At 43.7% G+C, this 24,422-nt stretch overlaps 1 protein-coding gene across 3 annotated transcripts in view; it reads left to right on the forward strand.

The window, feature by feature from the left end:
- The window catches only part of LOC124012946 (putative selection and upkeep of intraepithelial T-cells protein 1 homolog), a 38,141-nt gene that overhangs the window by 8,262 nt on the left and 5,457 nt on the right, over window positions 1-24,422 (forward strand). Inside the window, exons 2-13 of one of the 3 annotated variants that reach the window (XM_046327035.1) lie at window positions 7,925-8,290; window positions 8,520-8,801; window positions 9,227-9,346; window positions 13,106-13,147; window positions 13,342-13,362; window positions 13,461-13,493; window positions 13,706-13,738; window positions 13,975-13,995; window positions 14,187-14,221; window positions 14,690-14,707; window positions 15,083-15,106; window positions 15,854-16,117. In XM_046327035.1, the coding sequence (XP_046182991.1) occupies window positions 7,925-8,290; window positions 8,520-8,801; window positions 9,227-9,346; window positions 13,106-13,147; window positions 13,342-13,362; window positions 13,461-13,493; window positions 13,706-13,738; window positions 13,975-13,995; window positions 14,187-14,221; window positions 14,690-14,707; window positions 15,083-15,106; window positions 15,854-15,949 (1,091 nt within the window). In that variant the 3' untranslated portion in view covers window positions 15,950-16,117. Of the gene's footprint in view, window positions 1-7,924; window positions 8,291-8,519; window positions 8,802-9,226; window positions 9,347-13,105; window positions 13,148-13,341; window positions 13,363-13,460; window positions 13,494-13,705; window positions 13,739-13,974; window positions 13,996-14,186; window positions 14,222-14,689; window positions 14,708-15,082; window positions 15,107-15,853; window positions 16,118-24,422 lie in introns of those variants that run through there. The other 2 variants (XM_046327036.1, XM_046327037.1) reach the window with 2 other exon arrangements.

The raw sequence follows: 24,422 nt of genomic DNA on the forward strand, positions 1-24,422 counted from the left end.
CTATCTCTCTCTGAATGACCTTCTTGATCCAAATCAGTCAGGTTTCAAGACCAGTCATTCAACTGAGACTGCTCTTCTCTGTATCACGGAGGCGCTCCGCACTGCTAAAGCTAACTCTCTCTCCTCTGCTCTCATCCTTCTAGACCTATCGGCTGCCTTCGATACTGTGAACCATCAGATCCTCCTCTCCACCCTCTCCGAGTTGGGCATCTCCGGCGCGGCCCACGCTTGGATTGCGTCCTACCTGACAGGTCGCTCCTACCAGGTGGCGTGGCGAGAATCTGTCTCCTCACCACGCGCTCTCACCACTGGTGTCCCCCAGGGCTCTGTTCTAGGCCCTCCTATTCTCGCTATACACCAAGTCACTTGGCTCTGTCATAACCTCACATGGTCTCTCCTATCATTGCTATGCAGACGACACACAACTAATCTTCTCCTTTCCCCCTTCTGATGACCAGGTGACGAATCTCATCTCTGCATGTCTGGCAGACATATCAGTGTGGATGACGGATCACCACCTCAAGCTGAACCTCGGCAAGACGGAGCTGCTCTTCCTCCCGGGGAAGGACTGCCCGTTCCATGATCTCGCCATCACGGTTGACAACTCCATTGTGTCCTCCTCCCAGAGCGCTAAGAACCTTGGCGTGATCCTGGACAACACCCTGTCGTTCTCAACTAACATCAAGGCGGTGGCCCATTCCTATAGGTTCATGCTCTACAACATCCGCAGAGTATGACCCTGCCTCACACAGGAAGCGGCGCAGGTCCTAATCCAGGCACTTGTCATCTCCCGTCTGGATTACTGCAACTCGCTGTTGGCTGGGCTCCCTGCCTGTGCCATTAAACCCCTACAACTCATCCAGAACGCCGCAGCCCGTCTGGTGTTCAACCTTCCCAAGTTCTCTCACGTCACCCCGCTCCTCCGCTCTCTCCACTGGCTTCCAGTTGAAGCTCGCATCCGCTACAAGACCATGGTGCTTGCCTACGGAGCTGTGAGGGGAACAGCACCTCAGTACCTCCAGGCTCTGATCAGGCCCTACACCCAAACAAGGGCACTGCGTTCATCCACCTCTGGCCTGCTCGCCTCCCTACCACTGAGGAAGTACAGTTCCCGCTCAGCCCAGTCAAAACTGTTCGCTGCTCTGGCCCCCCAATGGTGGAACAAACTCCCTCACGACGCCAGGACAGCGGAGTCAATCACCACCTTCCGGAGACACCTGAAACCCCATCTCTTTAAGGAATACCTAGGATAGGATAAGTAATCCTTCTCAGCCCCCCCCCTTTAAGGTTTAGATGCACTATTGTAAAGTGACTGTTCCACTGGATGCCATAAGGTGAATGCACCAATTTGTAAGTCGCTCTGGATAAGAGCGTCTGCTAAATGACTTAAATGTAAATGTAATGTCCGGGTAATTCCCAACCAAAATATCCGGTCGGAGACCGGAAGAAATGCGTTGCCTTGCGTCTGTTTGACCAAGAAACAAAGCCTAGGCTATTGACAAGACTCTAGACAACGTGTGGAAGCTGTAGGTATTGCAACATCAGCCCCATTAAATGTGGTTCACCTTTATCAATGGGTTCAAGTCCTTCTGTAGCTCAGTTGGTAGAGCATGGCGCTTGTAACGTCAGGGTAGTGGGTTCGATCCCCGGGACCACCCATACGTAGAATGTATGCACACATGACTGTAAGTCGCTTTGGATAAAAGCGTCTGCTAAATGGCATATATTATTATTATTATTAAGTCGCGCATGGATATATATTTCCATTTTCAGTGATCAGATTTTCCTGCGCTTTTCGATGAAACGCACGTTCTGTTAAAGTCACAGCCGTGATTTAACCAGTTTTAGAAACGTCTGATCATACTAATCATATGCATATACTATATTCCTGGCATGAGTAGCAGGGCGCTGAAATGTTGCGCGATTTTTAACAGAATGTTCGAAAAAGTTGGGTGTAGGATTAACAGGTTAACATTAGCACATAATAACGTCACAATTGCCAGAAAATAGCATTTGTTTTTTAAAAGTTCGTCCAAGTGTTTCTTGCACAGAGATTTCAAGATCCTCTATCCAACTTTCATCACACAAATTCTCCTGTCGGGTTAATCTATGGTTTGAGCCCTGAATACTGATTGGTTGAAAGACATGTTATATCGGACATGTACCACGGGAATTACTAAAACTGACTTTTTACTGTTGTAATTACGTTGTTAACCGGTTTATAATCGCAATAAGGCACCTCAGGTTTGTGGTATATGGCCAATATACCATAGCTAAGGACTATGTCCTAAGAACAGCCCTTAGCCGTGATATATTGGCCATATACCACACCACCTCGGGCCTTATTGCTTAATCATAGCAGTCAAAACATGTTAAATCAGCATCAATTGATGGAAAATGATCTAGAGAGTTTTTAATAAGGGCGATTTATAATTTGCTCGATAACTTTATGGAAGAAAGGGTTTATTGGATACGTGTGGGAACGCCTCTCTTGCTGCAATATTTTTTTGGGGGGCTAATATTCAGGCGTGGTGGGCAGATTTTCTGAGGTGGGATTTCTGCAGTCATTGGACAGGAAATGTTTGTTGGACATGGCATCCTTGCTTCCCAGACTGCCTCCAATCTTAATGTTCCTTAAGGTATCTAGTATTGGTGTACCAATTTTGATACTTGTATCATAAAATAGAACAATTATTTCACATATACGCTGGACTACAAGTGTGTGCAACATTCTAAATTGTATGAAAATGGTGGTGGGAAAATTGTGTTTGTTAAAGAAAGTATGCATATTTTCTGTTTGTCTTTTCGCCTTCTCGCCATTAAAGCTACTTGGGGAGGGAAATGATGCCTTTGCTTTATGTACAAGCCGTCCACGAAGGAGTGCCTTTGAGTTGACGGCCTGCACATGAGACTACCATTAGACCCAATTATGTGTTTCTGCGCATGAGCTTAGCTAGCCAACGTCGACATGACATCGCCTACAAGCGTGATCTACCTTCATACTATACTGTTTGACTCGACTATATTGTCAATATAATAGACACTCTTTGGTGTAGTTGCTTAATCAATGTAGGGTGTGTTCATAAATTCACTCTGGAGTGCCAGAGTGCGCTCTGGGCATTCATTAATACTGAGCGTTGTCAGACTTTGTCCGTTCATAAATTCAGAGTGCACACTGGACACTGGCCGAGGAGTAGGGTTGATTCTAGCGTTCTGACCTCACAACGGCAGTCAAGCACCCAAGCTAACTGGCTAAAGATATAACTGAAAGTATAGCATGTAGGCTAACATAACGTTAAATCAATGAGCCTCCACACAGTCAGCCAGTGTGGGAATGTGATCATTGCACCCAAGATTGAGACCAGGCAACATTGTGCTACTGCCCCGCTCAATATTGTTTTTAGATGCTTACAGATTTGAACAATACCAGATGAACAAAAGTGTCACAAGTCACAGGAGTTGGTGGACATCCTGAAGCCATTTGGAGCAACAGATACAGTGGGGTGAACAAGTATTTGATACACTGCCGATTTTGCAGGTTTTCCCTACTTACAAAGCATGTAGAGGTCTGTAATTTGTATCAAAGGTACACTTCAACTGTGAGAGGCGGAATCTAAAACAAAAATCCAGATAATCACATTGTATGATTTTTAAGTAATTAATTTGCATTTATTGCATGACATAAGTATTTGATCACCTACCAACCAGTAAGAATTCCGGCTCTCACAGACCTGTTAGTTTTTCTATAAGAAGCCCTCCTGTTCTCCACTCATTACCTGTATTAACTGCACCTGTTTGAATTTGTTACCTGTATAAAATACACCTGTCCACACACTCAAACAAACAGACTCCAACCTCTCCACAATGGCCAAGACCAGACAGCTGTGTAAGGACATCAGGGATAAAATTGTAGACTTGCACAAGGCTGGGATGGGCAACAGGACAATAGGCAAGCAGCTTGGTGAGAAGGCAACAACTGTTGGCACAATTATTAGAAAATGGAAGAAGTTCAAGATGACGGTCAATCACCCTCGGTCTGGGGCTCCATGCAAGATCTCACCTCGTGGGGCATCAATGATCATGAGGAAGGTGAGAGATCAGCCCAGAACTACATGGCAGGACTTGGTCAATGACCTGAAGAGAGCTGGTCAATGACCTGAAGAGAGCTGGGACCACAGTCTCAAAGAAAACCATTAGTAACACACTACGCCGTCATGGATTAAAATCCTGCAGCGCACGCAAGGTCCCCCTGCTCAAGCCAGCGCATGTCCAGACCCGTCTGAAGTTTGCCAATGACCATCTGGATGATCCAGAGGAAGAATGGGAGAAGGTCATGTGGTCTGATGAGACAAAAATATAGTTTTTTGGTCTAAACTCCACTCGCCGTGTTTGGAGGAAGAAGAAGGATGAGTACAAGCCCAAGAACACCATCGCAACCGTGAAGCATGGAGGTGGAAACATCATTCTTTGGGGATGCTTTTCTGCAAAGATGACAGGACGACTGCACCGTATTGAGGGGAGGATGGATGGGGCCATGTATCGCGAGATCTTGGCCAACAACCTCCTTCCCTCAGTAAGAGCATTGAAGATGGGTCGCGGCTGGGTCTTCCAGCATGACAACGACCCGAAACACACAGCCAGGGCAACTAAGGAGTGGCTCCATAAGAAGCATCTCAAGGTCCTGGAGTGGCCTAGCCAGTCTCCAGACCTGAACCCAATAGAAAATCTTTGGAGGGAGCTGAAAGTCCGTATTGCACAGCGACAGCCCCGAAACCTGAAGGACCTGGAGACGGTCTGTATGGAGTAGTGGGCCAAAATCCCTGCTGCAGTGTGTGCAAACCTGGTCAAGAACGACAGGAAATGTATGATCTCTGTAATTGCAAACAAAGGTTTCTATACCAAATATTAAGTTCTGCTTTTCTGATGTATCAAATACTTATGTCATAAAATGCAAATTAATTACTTAAAAATCATACAATGTGATTTTCTCGATTTTTGTTTTAGATTCCGTCTCTCACAGTTGAAGTGTGCCTATGATAAAAATTAAAACTTTAAATAAATGATTGTAACTTTATGGCAGGATTGTTTTAGGTGAGAGAGAGAGTACTACAATATGTTGTTTTTGTTGTCATATTGATGTGTCTGTCTCATGGTTACCCATGTATTTCTATGGAAATATAAAGTTTATTTGGAAAGTAATAAATATATATATCTTTTTAAAGCATTCATGATTTGCGTAAATTAATATGCTATTACTCTTGTTAAATATGAAATGGTATTAGATTTGGCGAAGAGCACATTATGACTTGTTTAGGACTCGAAACTCAAAGTTTAAGACTTGAGACTTGACTTGATACTTGACAGTCTTGACTTAAGACTTGCCTGTCTTGACTTGGGACTTGAGTGCTAAGACTTGAGACTTACTTGTGACTTGTAAAACAATGACTTGGTCCCACCTCTGGAATTTACCAACAAACCCGTGGTCACGACAGTAGCTAGTATCATAGAGATCGAAACGCCAGTTTTAGCCTGGGTATTTCCATTGAGGATTTAGGCTAGTCAACTGGGTGGGACTTCCTCCCACTTCTTCTCTCTCCATTCTCTGCCCATTTGTGCAAGCTGCTTCCTCCTTTATACCGAAGCACATCCAGGCACTCCCAGAGCCTCGCCTCGATGGTGCACGAAGTTCATATAAGGCTCGGCAGTGGAGCCAGCGGGCTGCAAGATATCTCCTCTCAATAACCACTCCCCTCACCTCTCCCTGCCATCTGCCACAAACCTTATTCTAGAATTGATTAAATTATCATTTATTCTCATCAATCTACACACAATACTCAATAATGATGGAGCGAAAACAGGTTTTCAGACATTTTTGCAATTGTATTAAAATAAAACAAATACACCATTTACATAAATATTCAGACCCTTTGCTATGAGACTCAATTGAGCTCATGTGCATCCTGTTTCCATTGATCATCCTTGATGTTTCTACAACATGATTGGAGTCCACCTGTGGCAAATCCAATTGATTGGACATGATTTGGAAAGGCACACATCTGTCTAGATAAGGTCTAACAGTTGACAGTGCATGTCAGCATAAACCAAGCCATGAGGTCGAAGGAATTGTCCTTAGAGCTCCGAGGCAGGATTATGTTGAGGCACAGATCTGGGGAAGGGTACCAAAAACTTTCTGCAGCATTGAAGGTCCCCAAGAACACAGTGGCCTCCATCATTCTTAAATGGAAGAGGTTTGGAACAACCAAGACTCTTCCTAGAGCTGGCTGCCCATCCCAACTAAGCAATCGGGGGAGAAGGGCCTTGGTCAGGGAGGTGAACCGATGGTCACTCTGACAAAGCTCCAGAGTTACTCTGTGGAGATGGGAGAACCTTCCAGAAGGACAACCATTTCTGCAGCACTCCAACAATCAGGCCTTTATGGTAGAGGCCAGAAGGTAGCCACCCCTCAGTAAATGGCTCATGACTGTCACGCTGATATAAAGGGATTGGGAGACAGGAACAGGAATGCGTAAAGAGGTTTTTATTTAGCCAAATTACAGCATGCCATGTAAAGGCACGGGGACGAAGACCAAACAAACACGTATACAAAACACAGGGTTGAAACCCAACCAAAAGAGTGAGGAGTACCTCGAAAAAATACACCGGGGTGAGACCCGTAACATACACGCACACAATGATACCACACGGAAAGAGACTCGTAATCATCTGTGCGATACAAGCGGCACGAAAGCCAAAACAACACAGCACAGGTACTCACACAACCAAAGGACATTGGAAGAATAATCAACAAGACAATGGTGAACAAAGGGCAAAGTTATACAATTACTAATCAGGGGAGAATATGGGGTCCAGGTGTGCGTAATGACAGTTCAGTTCCTAGAGGCCGGTGACGTAGACCTCCCAAACTGGTGCACGGAATGAGCAACAGTACCGGAGGGACCCGTGACGATGACAGCCCGCTTGAAATTTGCCAAAAGGCACCTACAGGACTCAGGCAAGATTCCCTGGTCCAAGATTGAACTCTTTGGCCTGAATGCCAAGTGTCAGGTTTGGAGGAAACCTGGTGCCATCCCTACAGAGAAGCATGGTGGTGGCAGGATCATGCTGTGGGGATGTTTTTCAGCAACGTGGACTGGGAGACTAGTCAGGATCGAGTGAAAGATGAATGAAGCAAATTATACAGAGATCCTTGATGAAAACCTGCTCGAGCTCTCAGTACCTCAGACCGGGGTGAAGATTTGCCTTTCAACAGGACAATGACCCTAAGCACACAGCCAAGACAACGCAGGAGTCTCTCTCTGAATGTCCTTGAGTGGCCCGGCCGGAGCCCGGACTTGAACCTGATCGAACATCTCTGGAGAGACTTGAAAATAGCTGTGCAGCAACACTCCTCATCCAACCTGACAGAGCTTGAGAGGATCTGCAAGGAAGAATTGGAGAAACTCATTATTGGGTATTGATGAGGAAAAATGTATTTAATTAATTTTAGAATAAGGCTGTAATGTAACAAAATTTGAAAAAAAGAAGGTGTTTGAATACTTTCCGAGTGCACTGTAGAGCCTAAGTTTATGGCTAGTATTCTGCCAGTAGCACAGGGATGAAACGGCAACAAGCAGCGGCTTTTCGAGCTAAATCAATATAATGTAATGTATGTAGGGCCTGCTGTAGGCTACATGTTTTAGAAGCATGGTTTATATCTTAGAATATATTTTACTTCACATATTGTTTTTGCACGCTGTGCTGTTTGCTGTTTATTTTAAGTTTAATCATTATTTAATTCAGTTTTTACTCAATTATTTACTTATAGATAACAATCACAGTTAAAGGCAGGCCTACTTGACAGGGTGACTGTAAATGTGTGAATTCTAAAGTATCCTATGATGTGATTTGTTCTTAATCTTTTCAGCGACATCTCATGTTGTTTCGCCTGATCCTGTTGTTGCTGTTGCTGATGATGATGTCATTCTACCATGTTCCCTGTTGAATTTCACCAAGAGTGCTGGCTTGATAGTGAAATGGTCGAGATCCAACCTACAAGACCCAACTGGGAAAGACAAGGTTGTCCATTTTTACCGTGACGCTCGTGACTCCAATGTGGATCAGGATGAATCCTACAGGGGAAGGACGTCACTGTTTAAAGAACTGAAGAATGGCAACGTCTCCTTAAAACTGTCCCGAGTGAAACTCTCTGATGAAGGCAACTACATGTGTTACATTCTAGTTCCGGAACCGAACAGTCTAGTTCATGAAACCGTCATTCAACTCATTGTTGGTGAGTCATGGATCTTCTGTCTCTTAAACACACAAGACCGCCCTCTTGACTTCTTCTTAGTCAGCTGCGTTACCGAAAAGCTAACAGTTCAATGCGTGGGTGGTGGTATTTCAAGCGGAGGAGTGAGATTTACCAATTCAACTCTGTTACATGTGTACTTTTATTACAGTATCATAAGCACATGTATTGAGTACATATCTCTGATCATTGATTTACCTTGTCTGTTTAGTTGCTGTGTCCAACCCAGTGATCTCCATCAATGGAACCAAAGGCAGTGGGGTGGTCCTGAAGTGTGAGGCTAAAAGCTGGTACCCCAAACCCGAGATGAACTGGCTGGACAGTGAGAGACAGGTCCTCCCTGCTGGGTCCGCTGAGACACACAGGGACACAGAGGGCCTCTACATTGTGAGACGCCATGTCACCGTGAACAAGAATGTCACCAACACGTTCACCTGTAGAGTTCAGCTTCAAAAGTTTAATTTTACGAGGGAGACAGAGTACAATGTTCCAGGTGAGCTTCTTCTATTGAGAAAAATAAAAACACAGTACATTAGTGACATCACATCTTCCCTAAGGTGTCTAAAGGCAGCTGTGGCTCACAGAGTGACAGACGACTCTATTGGCTAAGATAGTTGGCTTTGAGTTGTTGCGCAGAATATTGTGTTTAGCGCCCTGCTTAGGGCAGAATATAATCCACTCTGTTTCATAGGCATGAAGGATTTGAGAACAAAACTACAAGCCTCTGATATTTGTATGGTGGTTACCACCGTGAAAGCACTACTATTTAAATTGTGCCTTTTTTATTTGTGAACATTTACCATCAAGCTGGAAACTTGAATTTAATCAAATCCGACACATGTCGGCAAATAACACACTTCTCTTTGGAGCTGCACTCTGTAATGTGATATGATGGTTAAAATGACATCTGTGTTTCAGATGAGATGTTTCCCACAGTTCCCTGGGTGTGGATTGCTGTTCCTGTTTTGATAGTATGTGTTTGTGGACTTGTGGTTGGTTTCATGTGGATAAAATACCAGAAACTGAGAAAAAAGATAGGTAAGTTATGGTTGGTATAACCTAACCTTCAGGGGGCATTTTTAACATCAATCACCACAGAGAGAAATATAGGACATTTTCACTCACTCAATTCAATTCAGTGGTCTTTATTGGCATGGGAAACATATGTTTACATTGCCAAAGCAAGTAAAATAAACAATACACAAAAGTGAGAAGAAACCAATTTACAAAACATTGCACTGAAAAAAATATACATTTCAAGTGTTATATTATCAGCTATGTATATTGGTTTAGCAATGTGCAAATAGTTGTAGTACAAATAGTGAGGGAAGATAAATAAACATAAATATTGGTAGTATTTACAATGTTTGTGCTCCACTGGTTGCTCTTTTCTTATGGCAACAGACCTGCCTCTGTGTCTCTGTCTGTATCTCCCTCTTTCCCTGTCCTCTCTCTCTCTCTCTCTCTCTCTCTCTCTCTCTCTCTCTCTCTCTCTCTCTCTCTCTCTCTCTCCCCACTCTCTCACTCTCCTTCTGTCTGTTTCTCCCCCCTCTCTCACTCTCCTTCTGTCTGTATCTCCCTCTCCCTCACTCTCCTTCTGTCTGTTTCTCCCCCTCTCTCTCTCTCTCTCTCTCTCGCTCTCCTTCTGTCTGTATCTCCCTCTTTCCCTGTCATCTCTCTCTCTCTCTCTCTCTCTCTCTGTTTCTCCCCCCCCTCCCGCTCTCCTTCTGTCTGTCCCCCCCTCTCTCGCTCTCTCTCTGTCTGTCTCTCTCACTTTCTCTCAATTCAAATTGTTTATTGGCATGATGTAACAATGTACATGTTGCCAAAGCTTACTTTGGAGATTTACAATATTAACATAATCAATATTGTCAACGGGACAACAGTAACAACAATAATCAAGGGTCAAAATAACCATGCATTGAACAATAACAATGACATGTGTCAGACACCTGCCAACCCACAGCTCTCTGCGTCCCCCCCCAACAGGACGGGTAGCCTACTCTCATCAGATTTGGGGAAATTAAACTCTTAAGTGTTTTATATTTTTTACATTTTGTCAGGAAATGCAGCTCTGTCTCGGGTTCTGCTGTAGTGCAGTGGTTGCACAGCCTTTCCTCTACAGGGAGCCAGGTTTTCCTGTGTCTACCCTTCTCAATGGCAAGGCTGTGCTCACTGAGCCTGTACTTTTCAAGGTTTTTCTAAAGTTTTGATCAGTAACCATGGTCAAATAGTTTGCCACTGTGTACTGTCGATTTAGGGCCAGATAGCACTGCATTTAGCTTTGTGCTTGTGTTTCCCAATAAGTAATGTAGATTTGTTTTGACTGTGTTGTAATTTATTTTGATCTGATTGATTGGATATTCTGGTCCTGGGGCTTCAGTGTGTTAGTAGAACAGGTTTGTGAACTCAGCCCCAGGACCAGTTCGATGAGGGGACTCTTCTTTGCTCAGCTTTTGGTATTGCAGTGCTTGGTAATGACATGACAGGGCTTGGTAATATCACTGTATTTTAGATGTTTCCTAAATGTAATTGCAATTTTTTTTATTTGTATTATTAGTGGATATTGGCCTAACTCAGCCCTGCATGCATTGTTTGTGGTTTTCCTCTGGACATCTTACAGATCTGTCTCTCGCTCTCCCGTGTCTCTCACCTTCTGTCTCTCGCTCTCCCGTGTCTCTCACCTTCTGTCTCTCGCTCTCCCGTGTCTCTCACCTTCTGTCTCTCGCTCTCCCGTGTCTCTCACCTTCTGTCTCTCGCTCTCCCGTGTCTCTCACCTTCTGTCTCTCGCTCTCCCGTGTCTCTCACCTTCTGTCTCTCGCTCTCCCGTGTCTCTCACCTTCTGTCTCTCGCTCTCCCGTGTCTCTCACCTTCTGTCTCTCGCTCTCCCGTGTCTCTCACCTTCTGTCTCTCGCTCTCCCGTGTCTCTCACCTTCTTTCTAAGTGTCTTCACACTTTAGCCTTTAACCTGTGTAACAGCCTGTGTGATTGACTTTTAAAGGTGATTTCTGTAGGAACTGACATAACTGAACAGTGTACATGAACAGCACACATCTCCAGTGTACATGAACAGCACACATCTCCAGTGTACATGAACAGCACACATCTCCAGTGTACATGAACAGCACACATCTCCAGTGTACATGAACAGCACACATCTCCAGTGTACATGAACAGCACACGTCTCCAGTGTACATGAACAGCACACGTCTCCAGTGTACATGAACAGCACACATCTCCAGTGTACATGAACAGCACACATCTCCAGTGTACATGAACATCATACATCTCCAGTGTACATGAACAGCACACATCTCCAGTGTACATGAACAGCACACATCTCCAGTGTACATGAACAGCACACATCTCCAGTGTACATGAACAGCACACATCTCCAGTGTACATGAACAGCACACATCTCCAGTGTACATGAACAGCACACATCTCCAGTGGACATGAACAGCACACATCTCCAGTGTACATGAACAGCACACATCTCCAGTGTACATGAACAGCACACATCTCCAGTGTACATGAACAGCACACATCTCCAGTGTACATGAACAGCACACATCTCCAGTGTACATGAACAGCACACATCTCCAGTGTACATGAACAGCACACATCTCCAGTGTACAGCACACATCTCCAGAACAGTGGACATGAACAGCATCATCTCCAGTGGACATGAACAGCATGTGGAACAGCACATCTCCAGTGTACATGAACAGCAGTGTACATGAACAGCACACATCTCCAGTGTACATGAACAGCACACATCTCCAGTGGACATGAACAGCATACATCTCCAGTGGACATGAACAGCATACATCTCCAGTGGACATGAACAGCATACATCTCCAGTGTACATGAACAGCATACATCTCCAGTGTACATGAACAGCACACATCTCCAGTGTACATGAACAGCACACATCTCCAGTGTACATGAACAGCACACATCTCCAGTGGACATGAACAGCACACATCTCCAGTGGACATGAACAGCATACATCTCCAGTGTACATGAACAGCACACATCTCCAGTGGACATGAACAGCACACATCTCCAGTGGACATGAACAGCATACATCTCCAGTGTACATGAACAGCATACATCTCCAGTGGACATGAACAGCACACATCTCCAGTGTACATGAACAGCATACATCTCCAGTGTACATGAACAGCACACATCTCCAGTGTACATGAACAGCACACATCTCCAGTGTACATGAACAGCACATCTCCAGTGTACAGAACAGCACACATCTCCAGTGTACACACATCTCTCAGTGTCTCCAGTGTACATGAACAGCACACATCTCCAGTGTACATGAACAGCACACATCTCCAGTGTACATGAACAGCACACATCTCCAGTGTACATGAACAGCACACATCTCCAGTGTACATGAACAGCACACATCTCCAGTGTACATGAACAGCACACATCTCCAGTGTACATGAACAGCACACATCTCCAGTGGACATGAACAGCATACATCTCCAGTGGACATGAACAGCACACATCTCCAGTGTACATGAACAGCACACATCTCCAGTGTACATGAACAGCACACATCTCCAGTGTACATGAACAGCACACATCTCCAGTGTACATGAACAGCACACATCTCCAGTGTATAGCTGTGTGAAGATCATTCATTTATGCTGGTTTGGATCCTGGCCTTAGTCTTATTGTAAATCAGCAGGTAACACCAGACGAGAGGGAAAAGTGTGTGCGCGAGAGTTCATAATTATATAATATATTAATTATATTAATTTGTTTTCTTAGACGTTGCAGATCAACAGATACAAGAACTCACTGATGAGTTGGGTAAGTGGTATGGAAAATAACGTGTGTGTGTGTGTGTGTGTGTGTGTGTGTGTGTGTGTGTGTGTGTGTGTGTGTGTGTGTGTGTGTGTGTGTGTGTGTGTGTGTGTGTGTGTGTGTGTGTGTGTGTGTGTGTGTGTGTGTGTGATTATCTATGTGTTCTCACTTTAATACTTTGTTTTACTGTTCATCTACAGACAGTTCCAGAATAAAATCTGGTAAGTTGTGTGTGTGTGCTCGTGCGTACATGTGTGGGAACTCATGATTTGAATAATTATTTTAATTTTAATTAATTGTGTTTTCTTATACTATGCAGATCAACGTATAAAAGAGCTCACTGACGAGCTGGGTAAGTGGTGTGGAAAATAACTTGTTTGTCTGTCTCTGTGTGTTTGTCTGTCTATATGCCTGTCTTTCTGTGTGTCTGTGATGATTTATCCATGTGTTCTCACTTTAATACTTAGTTGTACTGTTAATCTACGGACAGTTCCAAAAGAGGTGTGTGTGCATCGTTTGGGTTACAGAGCTCATGATTTGTTTGGGTTTTATTATTCTCTGTAGGTACACGCGAACAAGAGCTCACTGAACAGCTAGGTAAGTTGTGTGTGTGTGTGTGTGTGTGTGTGTGTGTGTGTGTGTGTGTGTGTGTGTGTGTGTGTGTGTGTGTGTGTGTGTGTGTGTGTGTGTGTGTGTGTGTGTGTGTGTGTGTGTGTGTGTGTGTGTGTGTGTGTGTGTGTGTGTGTGTGTGTGTGTGTGTGTGTGTGGCGTATTCATCTCTAGTGATTATCTCGGCCTTCTCACTTTAATTGTTCTGTGTCACTTACCTACAGCTAAACTCAAACAAGAGAGGGGTAAGTGGTGTGTATGTGCCGTATGTGTGCTATGCGTGAGTTATACTCTCCAGGTAGGGTGAAAATGTTAACTAGTTCAATAAGGGTTTGTCAATACCATAGAGAACAAAAGCTAATGATTTAAATTCTTACTTATATTCATTTATAATTTATTATTATTGTTTCTTTAAATTGTGTTTTCCCATCTTCAGCTGCACTTGTCTCTTCAGTTGATAACGGATGCCATGTAAGTAGTGTGTGTGTGTGTGTGTGTGTGTGTGTGTGTGTGTGTGTGTGTGTGTGTGTGTGTGTGTGTGTGTGTGTGTGTGTGTGTGTGTGTGTGTGTGTGTGTGTGTGTGTGTGTGTGTGTGTGTGTGTGTGTGTGTGTGTGTGTGTGTGTGTAGACATAGATTTTAAAAATCTATATAGATTATTACAGTATAAATTTACAAAATAAATTCAGTAGAATTCAGGATATAAACTTAAATTACAAATATCGTCTCTGATGACGGGTGAATTCTAGTGAATTGTCCTTATTATAAAAACGTGGTGAAAACAGCTTTTTAGTAATAATTTTAAAATACTATAAGGGACTCAAGGCTGTGCTATATCCTGAATATCAGCCGTAACGGCAGTCTGACCGTAACTACACTAACAAAATACTACAATCCATCGAACCTAATTTCTTAATTCCTTTATTCTCTTACTTTTCCAGAGATTTTCGTTCTCAAGGGTAAGTTGTTGGCTTGGTCTTAAAACACTGTCAAAGTCTGGCTTTATTGTGATTGAATTACATGGAGAGATTGATTTGTTCTTAGAGAACCCTGTTGATTTTGGACTCTTAAAACTTCACTTTCTTCATTGTAGCCTAACATCTTTCATAGTTGTGTTCACTGTTCCATGGGAGAATATCACAGTTCACCTCTGCCAACAGGCAGGCAACTCACAGAAGCAATAACTATGGGAAAATGTTTAATATATTTTTTAATGGCACTTACTTGACTTAAAGTCAAGACATTTGTACTAATAATTTGACTGTAACAAACACCAGGTCAAAGAATGAATATCTCAACATGTATGACATGCATTGATTTTCTTACTTCTACAGACGTTATCAATGTCACTGTCAAACGTAAGTATCATGTGTATGACTGGGCTTTTAAAAGCATGTGTTTGTGTGGGTGTGCGGGTATGCATGTGTGGGTGTGCGGGTATGCATGTGTGGGTGTGCGGGTATGCATGTGTGGGTGTGCGGGTATGCATGTGTGCGTGTGCGGGTATCAATTTGTAAGTCGCTCTGGATAAGAGCGTCTGCTAAATGACTTAAAATGTAAATGTAAATGCATGTGCGGGTAGGGTATGCATGTGTGCGTGTGCGGGTATGCATGTGTGGGTGTGCGGGTATGCATGTGTGGGTGTGCGGGTATGCATGTGTGGGTGTGTGGGTATGCGTGTGTGGGTGTGCGGGTATGCGTGTGTGGGTGTGCGGGTATGCGTGTGTGGGTGTGCGGGTATGTAGGTGTGGGTGTGCGGGTATGCATGTGTGCGTGTGCGGGTATGCATGTGTGCGGGTATGCGGGTATGCATGTGTGGGTGTGCGGGTATGCATGTGTGGGTGTGCGGGTATGCATGTGTGCGTGTGCGGGTATGTATGTGTGGGTGTGCGGGTATGCATGTGTGCGTGTGCGGGTATGCATGTGTGCGTGTGCGGGTATGCATGTGTGCGTGTGCGGGTATGCATGTGTGCGTGTGCGGGTATGCATGTGTGGGTATGCATGTGTGGGTGGAAATTAGTATTAGACAATCTCAAAAAGATTGTCAAAGTCTGTCAAAGGAAAACTTTTGTATTTGTCAGCACTGGTATGTGTGACTTTTTCAGAAACCATTTAGAAGAAATACAATGGCACATTCAATGACTGAAAAGGCAGAGGATGAAGAGACGAACCCGTTACACCAAACGATCAGAACCGCTTGACGAGGTCGCTAGTTGGGTTAAAGGAAGAGTCCACTCAAACGTATCTTTTTAAAAACTTTTTTAATTTAATCAAATCAAATTTTATTTGTCACATACACATGGTTAGCAGATGTTAATGCGAGTGTAGCGAAATGCTTGTGCTTCTAGTTCCGACAGTTTAGTAGGTTTAGTAATAACCAACAAGTAATCTAACTAACAATTCCAAAACTACTGTCTTATACACAGTGTAAGGGGATAAAGAATATGTACATAAGGATATATGAATGGGTGATGGTACAGAGCAGCATAGGCAAGATACAGTAGATGGTATCGAGTACAGTGTATACATATGAGATGAGTATGTAAACAAAGTGGCATAGTTAAAGTGGCTAGTGATACATGTATTACATAAGGATGCAGTCGATGATATAGAGTACAGTATATACGTATGCATATGAGATGAATAATGTAGGGTAAGTAACATTATATAAGGTAGCATTGTTTAAAGTGGCTAGTGATATATTTACATAATTTCCCATCAATTCCCATTATTAAAGTGGCTGGAGTTGTGTCAGTGTCAGTGTGTTGGCAGCAGCCACTCAATGTTAGTGGTGGCTGTTTAACAGTCTGATGGCCTTGAGATAGAGGCTGTTTTTCAGTCTCTCGGTCCCAGCTTTGATGCACCTGTACTGACCTCGCCTTCTGGATAATAGCGAGGTGAACAGGCAGTGGCTCGGGTGGTTGATGTCCTTGATGATCTTTATGGCCTTCCTGTAACATCGGGTGGTGTAGGTGTCCTGGAGGGCAGGTAGTTTGCCCCCGGTGATGCATTGTGCAGACCTCACTACCCTCTGGAGAGCCTTACGGTTGTGGGCGGAGCAGTTGCCGTACCAGGCGGTGATACAGCCCGCCAGGATGCTCTCGATTGTGCATCTGTAGAAGTTTGTGAGTGCTTTTGGTGACAAGCCGAATTTCTTCAGCCTCCTGAGGTTGAAGAGGCGCTGCTGCGCCTTCTTCACGATGCTGTCTGTGTGAGTGGACCAATTCAGTTTGTCTGTGATGTGTATGCCGAGGAACTTAAAACTTGCTACCCTCTCCACTACTGCTCCATCGATGTGGATAGGGGGGTGTTCCCTCTGCTGTTTCCTGAAGTCCACAATCATCTCCTTAGTTTTGTTGACGTTGAGTGTGAGGTTATTTTCCTGACACCACACTCCGAGGGCCCTCACCTCCTCCCTGTTGGCCGTCTCGTTGTTGTTTGTAATCAAGCCTACCACTGTTGTGTCGTCTGCAAACTTGATGATTGAGTTGGAGGCGTGCGTGGCCACGCAGTCGTGGGTGAACAGGGAGTACAGGAGAGGGCTCAGAACGCACCCTTGTGGGGCCCCAGTGTTGAGGATCAGCGGGGTGGAGATGTTGTTGCCTACCCTCACCACCTGGGGGCGGCCCGTCAGAAAGTCCAGTACCCAGTTGCACAGGGCAGGGTCGAGACCCAGGGTCTCTAGCTTGATGACGAGCTTGGAGGGTACTATGGTGTTGAATGCCGAGCTGTAGTCGATGAACAGCATTCTCACATAGGTATTCCTCTTGTCCAGATGGGTTAGGGCAGTGTGCAGTGTGGTTGAGATTGCATCGTCTGTGGACCTATTTGGGCGGTAAGCAAATTGGAGTGGGTCTAGGATGTCAGGTAGGGTGGAGGTGATATGGTCCTTGACTAGTCTCTCAAAGCACTTCATGATGACGGAAGTGAGTGCTACGGGGCGGTAGTCGTTTATCTCACTTACCTTAGCTTTCTTGGGAACAGGAACAATGGTGGCCCTCTTGAAGCATGTGGGAACAGCAGACTGTTATAGGGATTGATTGAATATGTCCGTAAACACACCGGCCAGCTGGTCTGCGCATGCTCTGAGGGCGCGGCTGGGGATAATCCACTGTTGCTGAATGTTTTGCATGTCAGCAATCACGTTTTCAATACATAGGACTTTCAAGATGATGATGTCTCCATGATCATATGCTGCACTTTGCTTCTTGAAAGTGCTATATCTTGAAAACCTGACTACTGACTTGCAAACATTTTTGGGGCTGTATCAACATTGGACTAATGAAACAAATACCCTTTTTTTTTATCGGAGCAATGGTACTATTTCACACTTTCTATGTCACACTAATTTTATGTCACACTATGTAGCCTCGAGGAAGCCTTTCTTTGGAGAAGGTTCTTCATTAGGTTCTTTGCTTTCTGAATGGTTGCAAAAGAATCGTCTTGCTAGAAGGTTGTGGGTGAATTCCTGTTTTTATGTTGCACTATTTCACATCGCTTGGCCTGTGTTTTTTGATTGTTTTATTCAACCTGTATTGCCTCTTTATGTTCATGGGTTGTTTTGGGTTCTGTTGGTCAGGACCCTTAAGGGATGTCAGCATGTACAGTACATTCGGAAAGTATTCAGACCCCTCAATCTTTCCACATTTTGTTACGTTACAGCCTTATTCTAAAGTGGATTAAATTAATAAAACAAGTCCTCATCAATCTGCACACAATACCCCAGAATGACAAAGTGAAAATAGTTTTTTAGACATTTTTGCAAATATAAAATACCTAAAACAGAAATATCTTATTTACAGAAGTATTCAGACCCTCTGCTATGAGCCTCGAAATTGAGCCAGTGCATCCTGTTTCCATTGATCATCCTTGAGATGTTTCTACAACTTGATTGGAGTCCACCAGTGGTAAATTCAATTGATTGGACATTATTTGGATAGGCACACACCTGTCTATAAGGTCCCACAGTTGACAGTGCATGTCAGGGCAAAAACCAAGCCATGAGGTTGAAGGAATTGTCCATAGAGTTCCAAGACAGGACTTTGTACCAAAACATTTCTGCAGCATTGAAGGTCCCCAAGGACACAGTGGCCTCCTTCATTCTTAAATGGAAGAAGTTTGGAACCACAGACTCTTCCTAGAGTAGACTGCCCGGCCAGACTGAGCAATCGGGGGAGAAGGGTCTTGGTAAGGGAGGTGACCAAGAACCTGATGGTTACTCTGACAGAGCTCCAGAGTTCCTCTGTGGAGATGGGAGAACTTTCCAGAGGAACAACCATCTCTGCAGCACTCCATTAATCAGGACTCTATGGTAGAGTAGCCTGATGGAAGCCACTCCTCAGTAAAAGGCAAATGACAGCCCTGTTGGAGTTTTCTAAAAGGCACCTAAAGGACTCTCAGACCATGAGAAACAAGATTCTCTGGTCTGATGAAACCAAGATTGAACTCCTTAGCCTGAATGCCAAGCGTCACGTCTGGAGGAAACCTTGCACCATCCCTACGGAGAAGCATGGTCGTGGCAGCATCGTGCTGTGGGGATGTTTTTCAGTAATAGGGACTGGGAGACTCGTCCAGATCAAGTGAAAGATGAACGAAGCAAAATACAGAGAGGTCCTTGATGAGGTCCTTGATCAGGACCTCAGACTGGGGTGAAGGTTCACCTTCCAACAGGACAACGACCCTAAGCACACAGCCAAGACAACGCAGTAGTGGCTTCGGGACAAGTCTCTGAATGTCCTTGAGTGGCCCAGCCAGAGCCCAGGCTGGAACCTGATCAGACATCTCTGGAGAGACCTGAAAATAGCTGTGCAGCAACGCTCCCCATCCAACCTGACAGAGCTTGAGAGGATCTGCAGAGAAGAATGGGAGAAACTCCCCAAATATAGGTGTGTTAATAAGCTTGTAGCATCATACCCAAGAATCAAATCAATCAAATCAAATGTATGTATAAAGCCCTACTTACATAGCTGATATCTCAAAGTCCTGTACAGAAACCCTGCCTAAAACCCCAAACAGCAAGCAATGCAGGTGTAGAAGCACGGTGGCTAGGAAAAACTCCCTAGAAAGGCCAGAACCTAGGAAGAAACCTAGAAAGGAACCAGGCTATGAGGGGTGGCCAGTCCTCTTCTGGCTGTGCCGGGTGGCGATTATAAAAGAACATGGCCAAGATGTTCAAATGTTCATAGATGACCAGCAGGGTCAGATAATAATAATCACAGTGGTTGTCGAGGGTGCAACAGGTCAGTACCTCAGGAGTAAATGTCAGTTGGCAAGAAGACTCGATGCTGTAATCGCTGCCAAAGGTGCTTCAACAAAGTGCTGAGTAAAGGGTCTGAATACTTATGTAAATGTAATATTACCATTTACATAATACTTAAGTAAATGTCATATTTTTATTTGTTATAAAATTGCACTGCATATGACACAACCATACCCCATTATATGAAGATTCTAAGGCTGAATCACTTTTCTGTCATATAATACTGAGTTACTTTTCTGTGATATAATGCTATTTCTAATGCTGAAGCACATGTATTGGTGGTATGTCTTTGATACTTCCAGTGGGAAAAATGTTTGGAGTCTTAGACTGATTTAATCCAAGGTGCTTTTTAGAGCAGCTACTAAACAGCCTTTATAAAGGCAATTTCCTTGGATTGAATCCCGGCTTTATTCTCTTATTATTAGTATTAGTATTGTTGCAGTACTAGTACGCCTCTAGATAGCACCTTGTATTTGTTCTACCCGGAAATATAAATAATATTTCATGAGAGGGTTCTACAAAGCACCACAAAGGGTTCCCCTACAGGGTCTAATCAAAGAACCCTATTGGTTCTCCAAAAATGTTTTCTAAGTAGAACCTTTAACCTTTGAATAACCTTTATTCATATTTGCTGAAGATCCAATGCAGATGTTTTTATCTCTATCAAATCATTTCTGGGTAACAATTAAGTACCTTAATGTGATTATTTTCAATTAAAATGGTCGAAAACAAACAAAAATAGCTTTTTAGCAAGCAAAAATGTAGCTAGGACTGTCTGGGAGTGTTGTGGGGAGGGGAAACGAGCTGTTATTGGCAGAGAGGTTTAGAACTCACTTTATTATTTGTCTATTAACTCATTTACTGCTTGGTGGATGATGATGATGATGATGATGATGATGATGATGATGATGATGATGATGATGATGATGATGATGATGATGATGATGATAATGTTTTATTGTGACATACACCGGATAGGTGCAGTGAAATGTGGTGTTTTTACAGGGTCATCCATAGTAGTGGAACAAATTAGGGTTAAGTGCCAGGCAGGCCAAAACTCTATCCAGCCAAAACAGGCTGAAATGCCAGACAGTCTTTTCAAACAGCTCCAACACTAAAAGGGCATAATCATCATTTTCACAATTTCACAGTATTATTCCAACCTCATAGTGTGAAAATAAATATAAAACACAGAAAAACATATTTTTGACTGCACTGGGCCTTTAACATACTGAATAATCATTGCTTACATAGTTTAGACCACCCAGGTTGTAGGTTATTGCAGTTCATCAGGGCCAGAGACATGAATATGAACATGCCAGTTACTAAAGTAGCTATGTTTACAACACCAGAGGCTGTTGAGGAGGACAGTTCGTGATAATGGCCGAAACGGAGTGAAGGGAACGTCACCAAACCTATTGAAACCATGTGTTTGTCTTTGATACATTTCCACCTATTCCACTCCAGCCATTACCACAAGCCTGTCCTCCCCAATTAAGGTGCCACCAACCTCCTGTGGTTTACGAAGATCCTGTCATTATGCATGTACAATGTGTGCAAAACAAGACGGCACGATAAGGGTCTCTACTTAGAACCTTGATGCTACTTACGGTTCTAAATAAGGTTATCCAAGGCCACAAAAAGGGTTCCCTTTATTTTATATTTTGTTCTAGAGTGTTCTAGAACTCTACTCACTACCCTGTGCTTTGTTCAATACAAATACTAAAGAGTGGGAATTCTCACTAAACAACACTCATCAGATCAAGCACCAGTAGAAAGAATGTACGTAAAGTAGCGCATACATCTTGGGTTGTTTGTATAAAAGGTGCTAATTCATTTAAGTTTATGACTTTTTAGTACTGTGTCTGTCCAGTCCCATTTTGTTTTGTATAGTCTGTTTTAGCAAGTGTTGTGCTGTGATGTGTTCATTCTTGTCACTCTCTCACCCGCTCTCTGGAGACTGAGCTCTCATACCTCAGAACCTCCTGCTGGGTCTGTGGAAGTGATGTGTCCACAATAAAAATGGACAATCATTTGAAAATCACTCTGTTCATGTCTTTACTATAGATATAGAAAATAGTAGTACAGTAGACTATAAGTAAGTAGTACAATGACGGCCTACACCGTCCAAACCCAGACAACGCTGGGCCAATTGTGTGCCGCCCTATGGGACTCCCAATCACAGCCAGTTGTGATACACCCTGGTTTAATTCCAGGCTGTATGTAGTGACACTTCAAGCACTGAAATGCAGTACCTTAGACCACTGCGCCACTCAGGAGACCAAATATAACAAATAACCACAATGTGTCAGGAACGACAATCAAGTCGTTGGTCCTTCTGTAGCTCAGTTGGTAGAGCATGGCGCTTGTAACGCCAGGGTAGTGGGTTTGATCCCCGGGACCACCCATACGTAGAATGTATGCACACACGACTGTAAGTCGCTTTGGATAAAAGCGTCTGCTAAATGGCATATATTATTATTATATTAAGTCTATTCCTTTGATTGAATATAATCCGAGTCACGGTGATGATCAATCGAGCTGCCACATATTGATATTGCTCAGAGATGAACAGGGAGGGAGAGTGGCATGCAGGACAGATGTGGCTCTAGTCTAGACAAGGCTAGGGTGCCCCCTTATGGCTGTATTCCATACTGTTGAGTTTCAGTGCTCCCAATGGCCACCAGAGTTCACTGTAGAGTCATGTGCTGTCTGCTCTGTGTGTGTGTGTGTGCGTGTGTGAGAGGGGGGAGATGGAGAGAATGGCATTCTCAGTCAGACACATTCTCAGTCAGACACATTCTCAGTCAGACACATTCTCAGTCAGACACATTCTCAGTCAGACACATTCTCATATGGAAACGAACAGTTTTGATTTAGAACTGACATCACACAGCTGAACAGCAGCTAAGAAGAATAACCAGCCAACCTCTTGTCCTGCGACCTACTGCACCGTGGCAGGAAGCCTAGCGGTTAGAGCTTTGGGCCAGTATATGAAAGGTTGCTAGTTCAAATCCCTGAGCCAATCTGTTGATGTTCCCTTGAGCAAAGCACTTACCCCTAATTGCTCCATGGTTGCTGTTGATAATGGCTGACCCTGGCTGTGACCCCACTCTCTGAGGGTGTCTCAGGGGGAGTTGGGATATGCAAAAAACACATTTCCAATTCACACATCTGTATAATACACCCTTGTGCATGTGTGAAATAGGACAAATAGATGCAATAATAATAGAAGTTATTATTATCAGGGGTGGAAAAAGTACCAAATTGTCATATTTGAGTCAAATATAGATACCTTAATAGAAAATGATTAAAGTGAAAGTCACCCAGTAAAATCCTACTTCAGTAAAAGTTCAAAAATATGGGGTTTTAAATATACTTAAGTTCCAAAAGTAAATGTAATTGATAAAATAAACTTAAGTATTAAAAGTAAAAGTATGAATAATTTCCAATTCCTTATATTAAGCAAACAAGACGACACCGTTTTCTTTATTGAGTCCGCCAGATCAGAGGCAGTAGGATTGACCAGGGATATTCTCTTGATAAGTGTGTGAATTAGACTATTTTTCTGTCTTGCTAAGCATTCAAAATGTAATGAGTACTTTTGGGTGCCAGGGAAAATGTATGGAGAAAAAAGTACATCATTTTCTTTAGGAATCTAGTGAAGTAAATGTTGTCAAAAATTTAAATAGTAAAGTACAGATACCCCCAAAAACTACTTCATTAGTACTTTGAAGTATTTTTTACATAAGTACTTTACACCACTGATTATTATATCAACATCAATTCATAGAGAACCACTACATGTACACTGTGTCTGACCCCTGCCCTCAGTGTCTGACCCCTGCCCTCAGAATCTGACGCCTGCCCTCAGTGTCTGACCCCTGCCCTCAGAATCTGACCCCTGCCCTCAGTGTCTGACCCCTGCCCTCAGTGTCTGACCCCTGTCTGACCCCTACCCTCAGTGTCTGAACCCTGCTCTCAGTGTTTGACTCCTGCCCTCATTGTCTGACCCCTGCCCTCAGTGTCTGACCCCTGTCTGACCCCTGCCCTCAGTGTCTGACCCCTGCTCTCAGAATAATAGGAACAAATTATAAAGGATAAACCTACTCACCATCATTCAACTTCTCTGGAGAAATGAACACACACACCTGTTTTTTTCCCTTGAGGCCCCCATTATTAGCCAAATAATGATCATTCTGCACAAAACCCCTCATTTAGACAGGCCCACTGGGCTAAAGATGGACAAGCCCCTCTGGCACTTGCCCAAACTGCTTTATGGCCAATCTTTCCATAGCTATTCAGTAATGCAGGTGTACAAACGAGTCACTGCAAGGGGCAGGACAGGGATTGTCTCTCCTGTACTTATAGATACTGGATGCCCTTGCTGCAACTTGTCCTCACAGGAACATACT

The sequence above is a fragment of the Oncorhynchus gorbuscha genome, linkage group LG24 (genome assembly GCF_021184085.1).
Source record: "Oncorhynchus gorbuscha isolate QuinsamMale2020 ecotype Even-year linkage group LG24, OgorEven_v1.0, whole genome shotgun sequence".
In the NCBI taxonomy this organism is placed as follows: domain Eukaryota; kingdom Metazoa; phylum Chordata; class Actinopteri; order Salmoniformes; family Salmonidae; genus Oncorhynchus; species Oncorhynchus gorbuscha.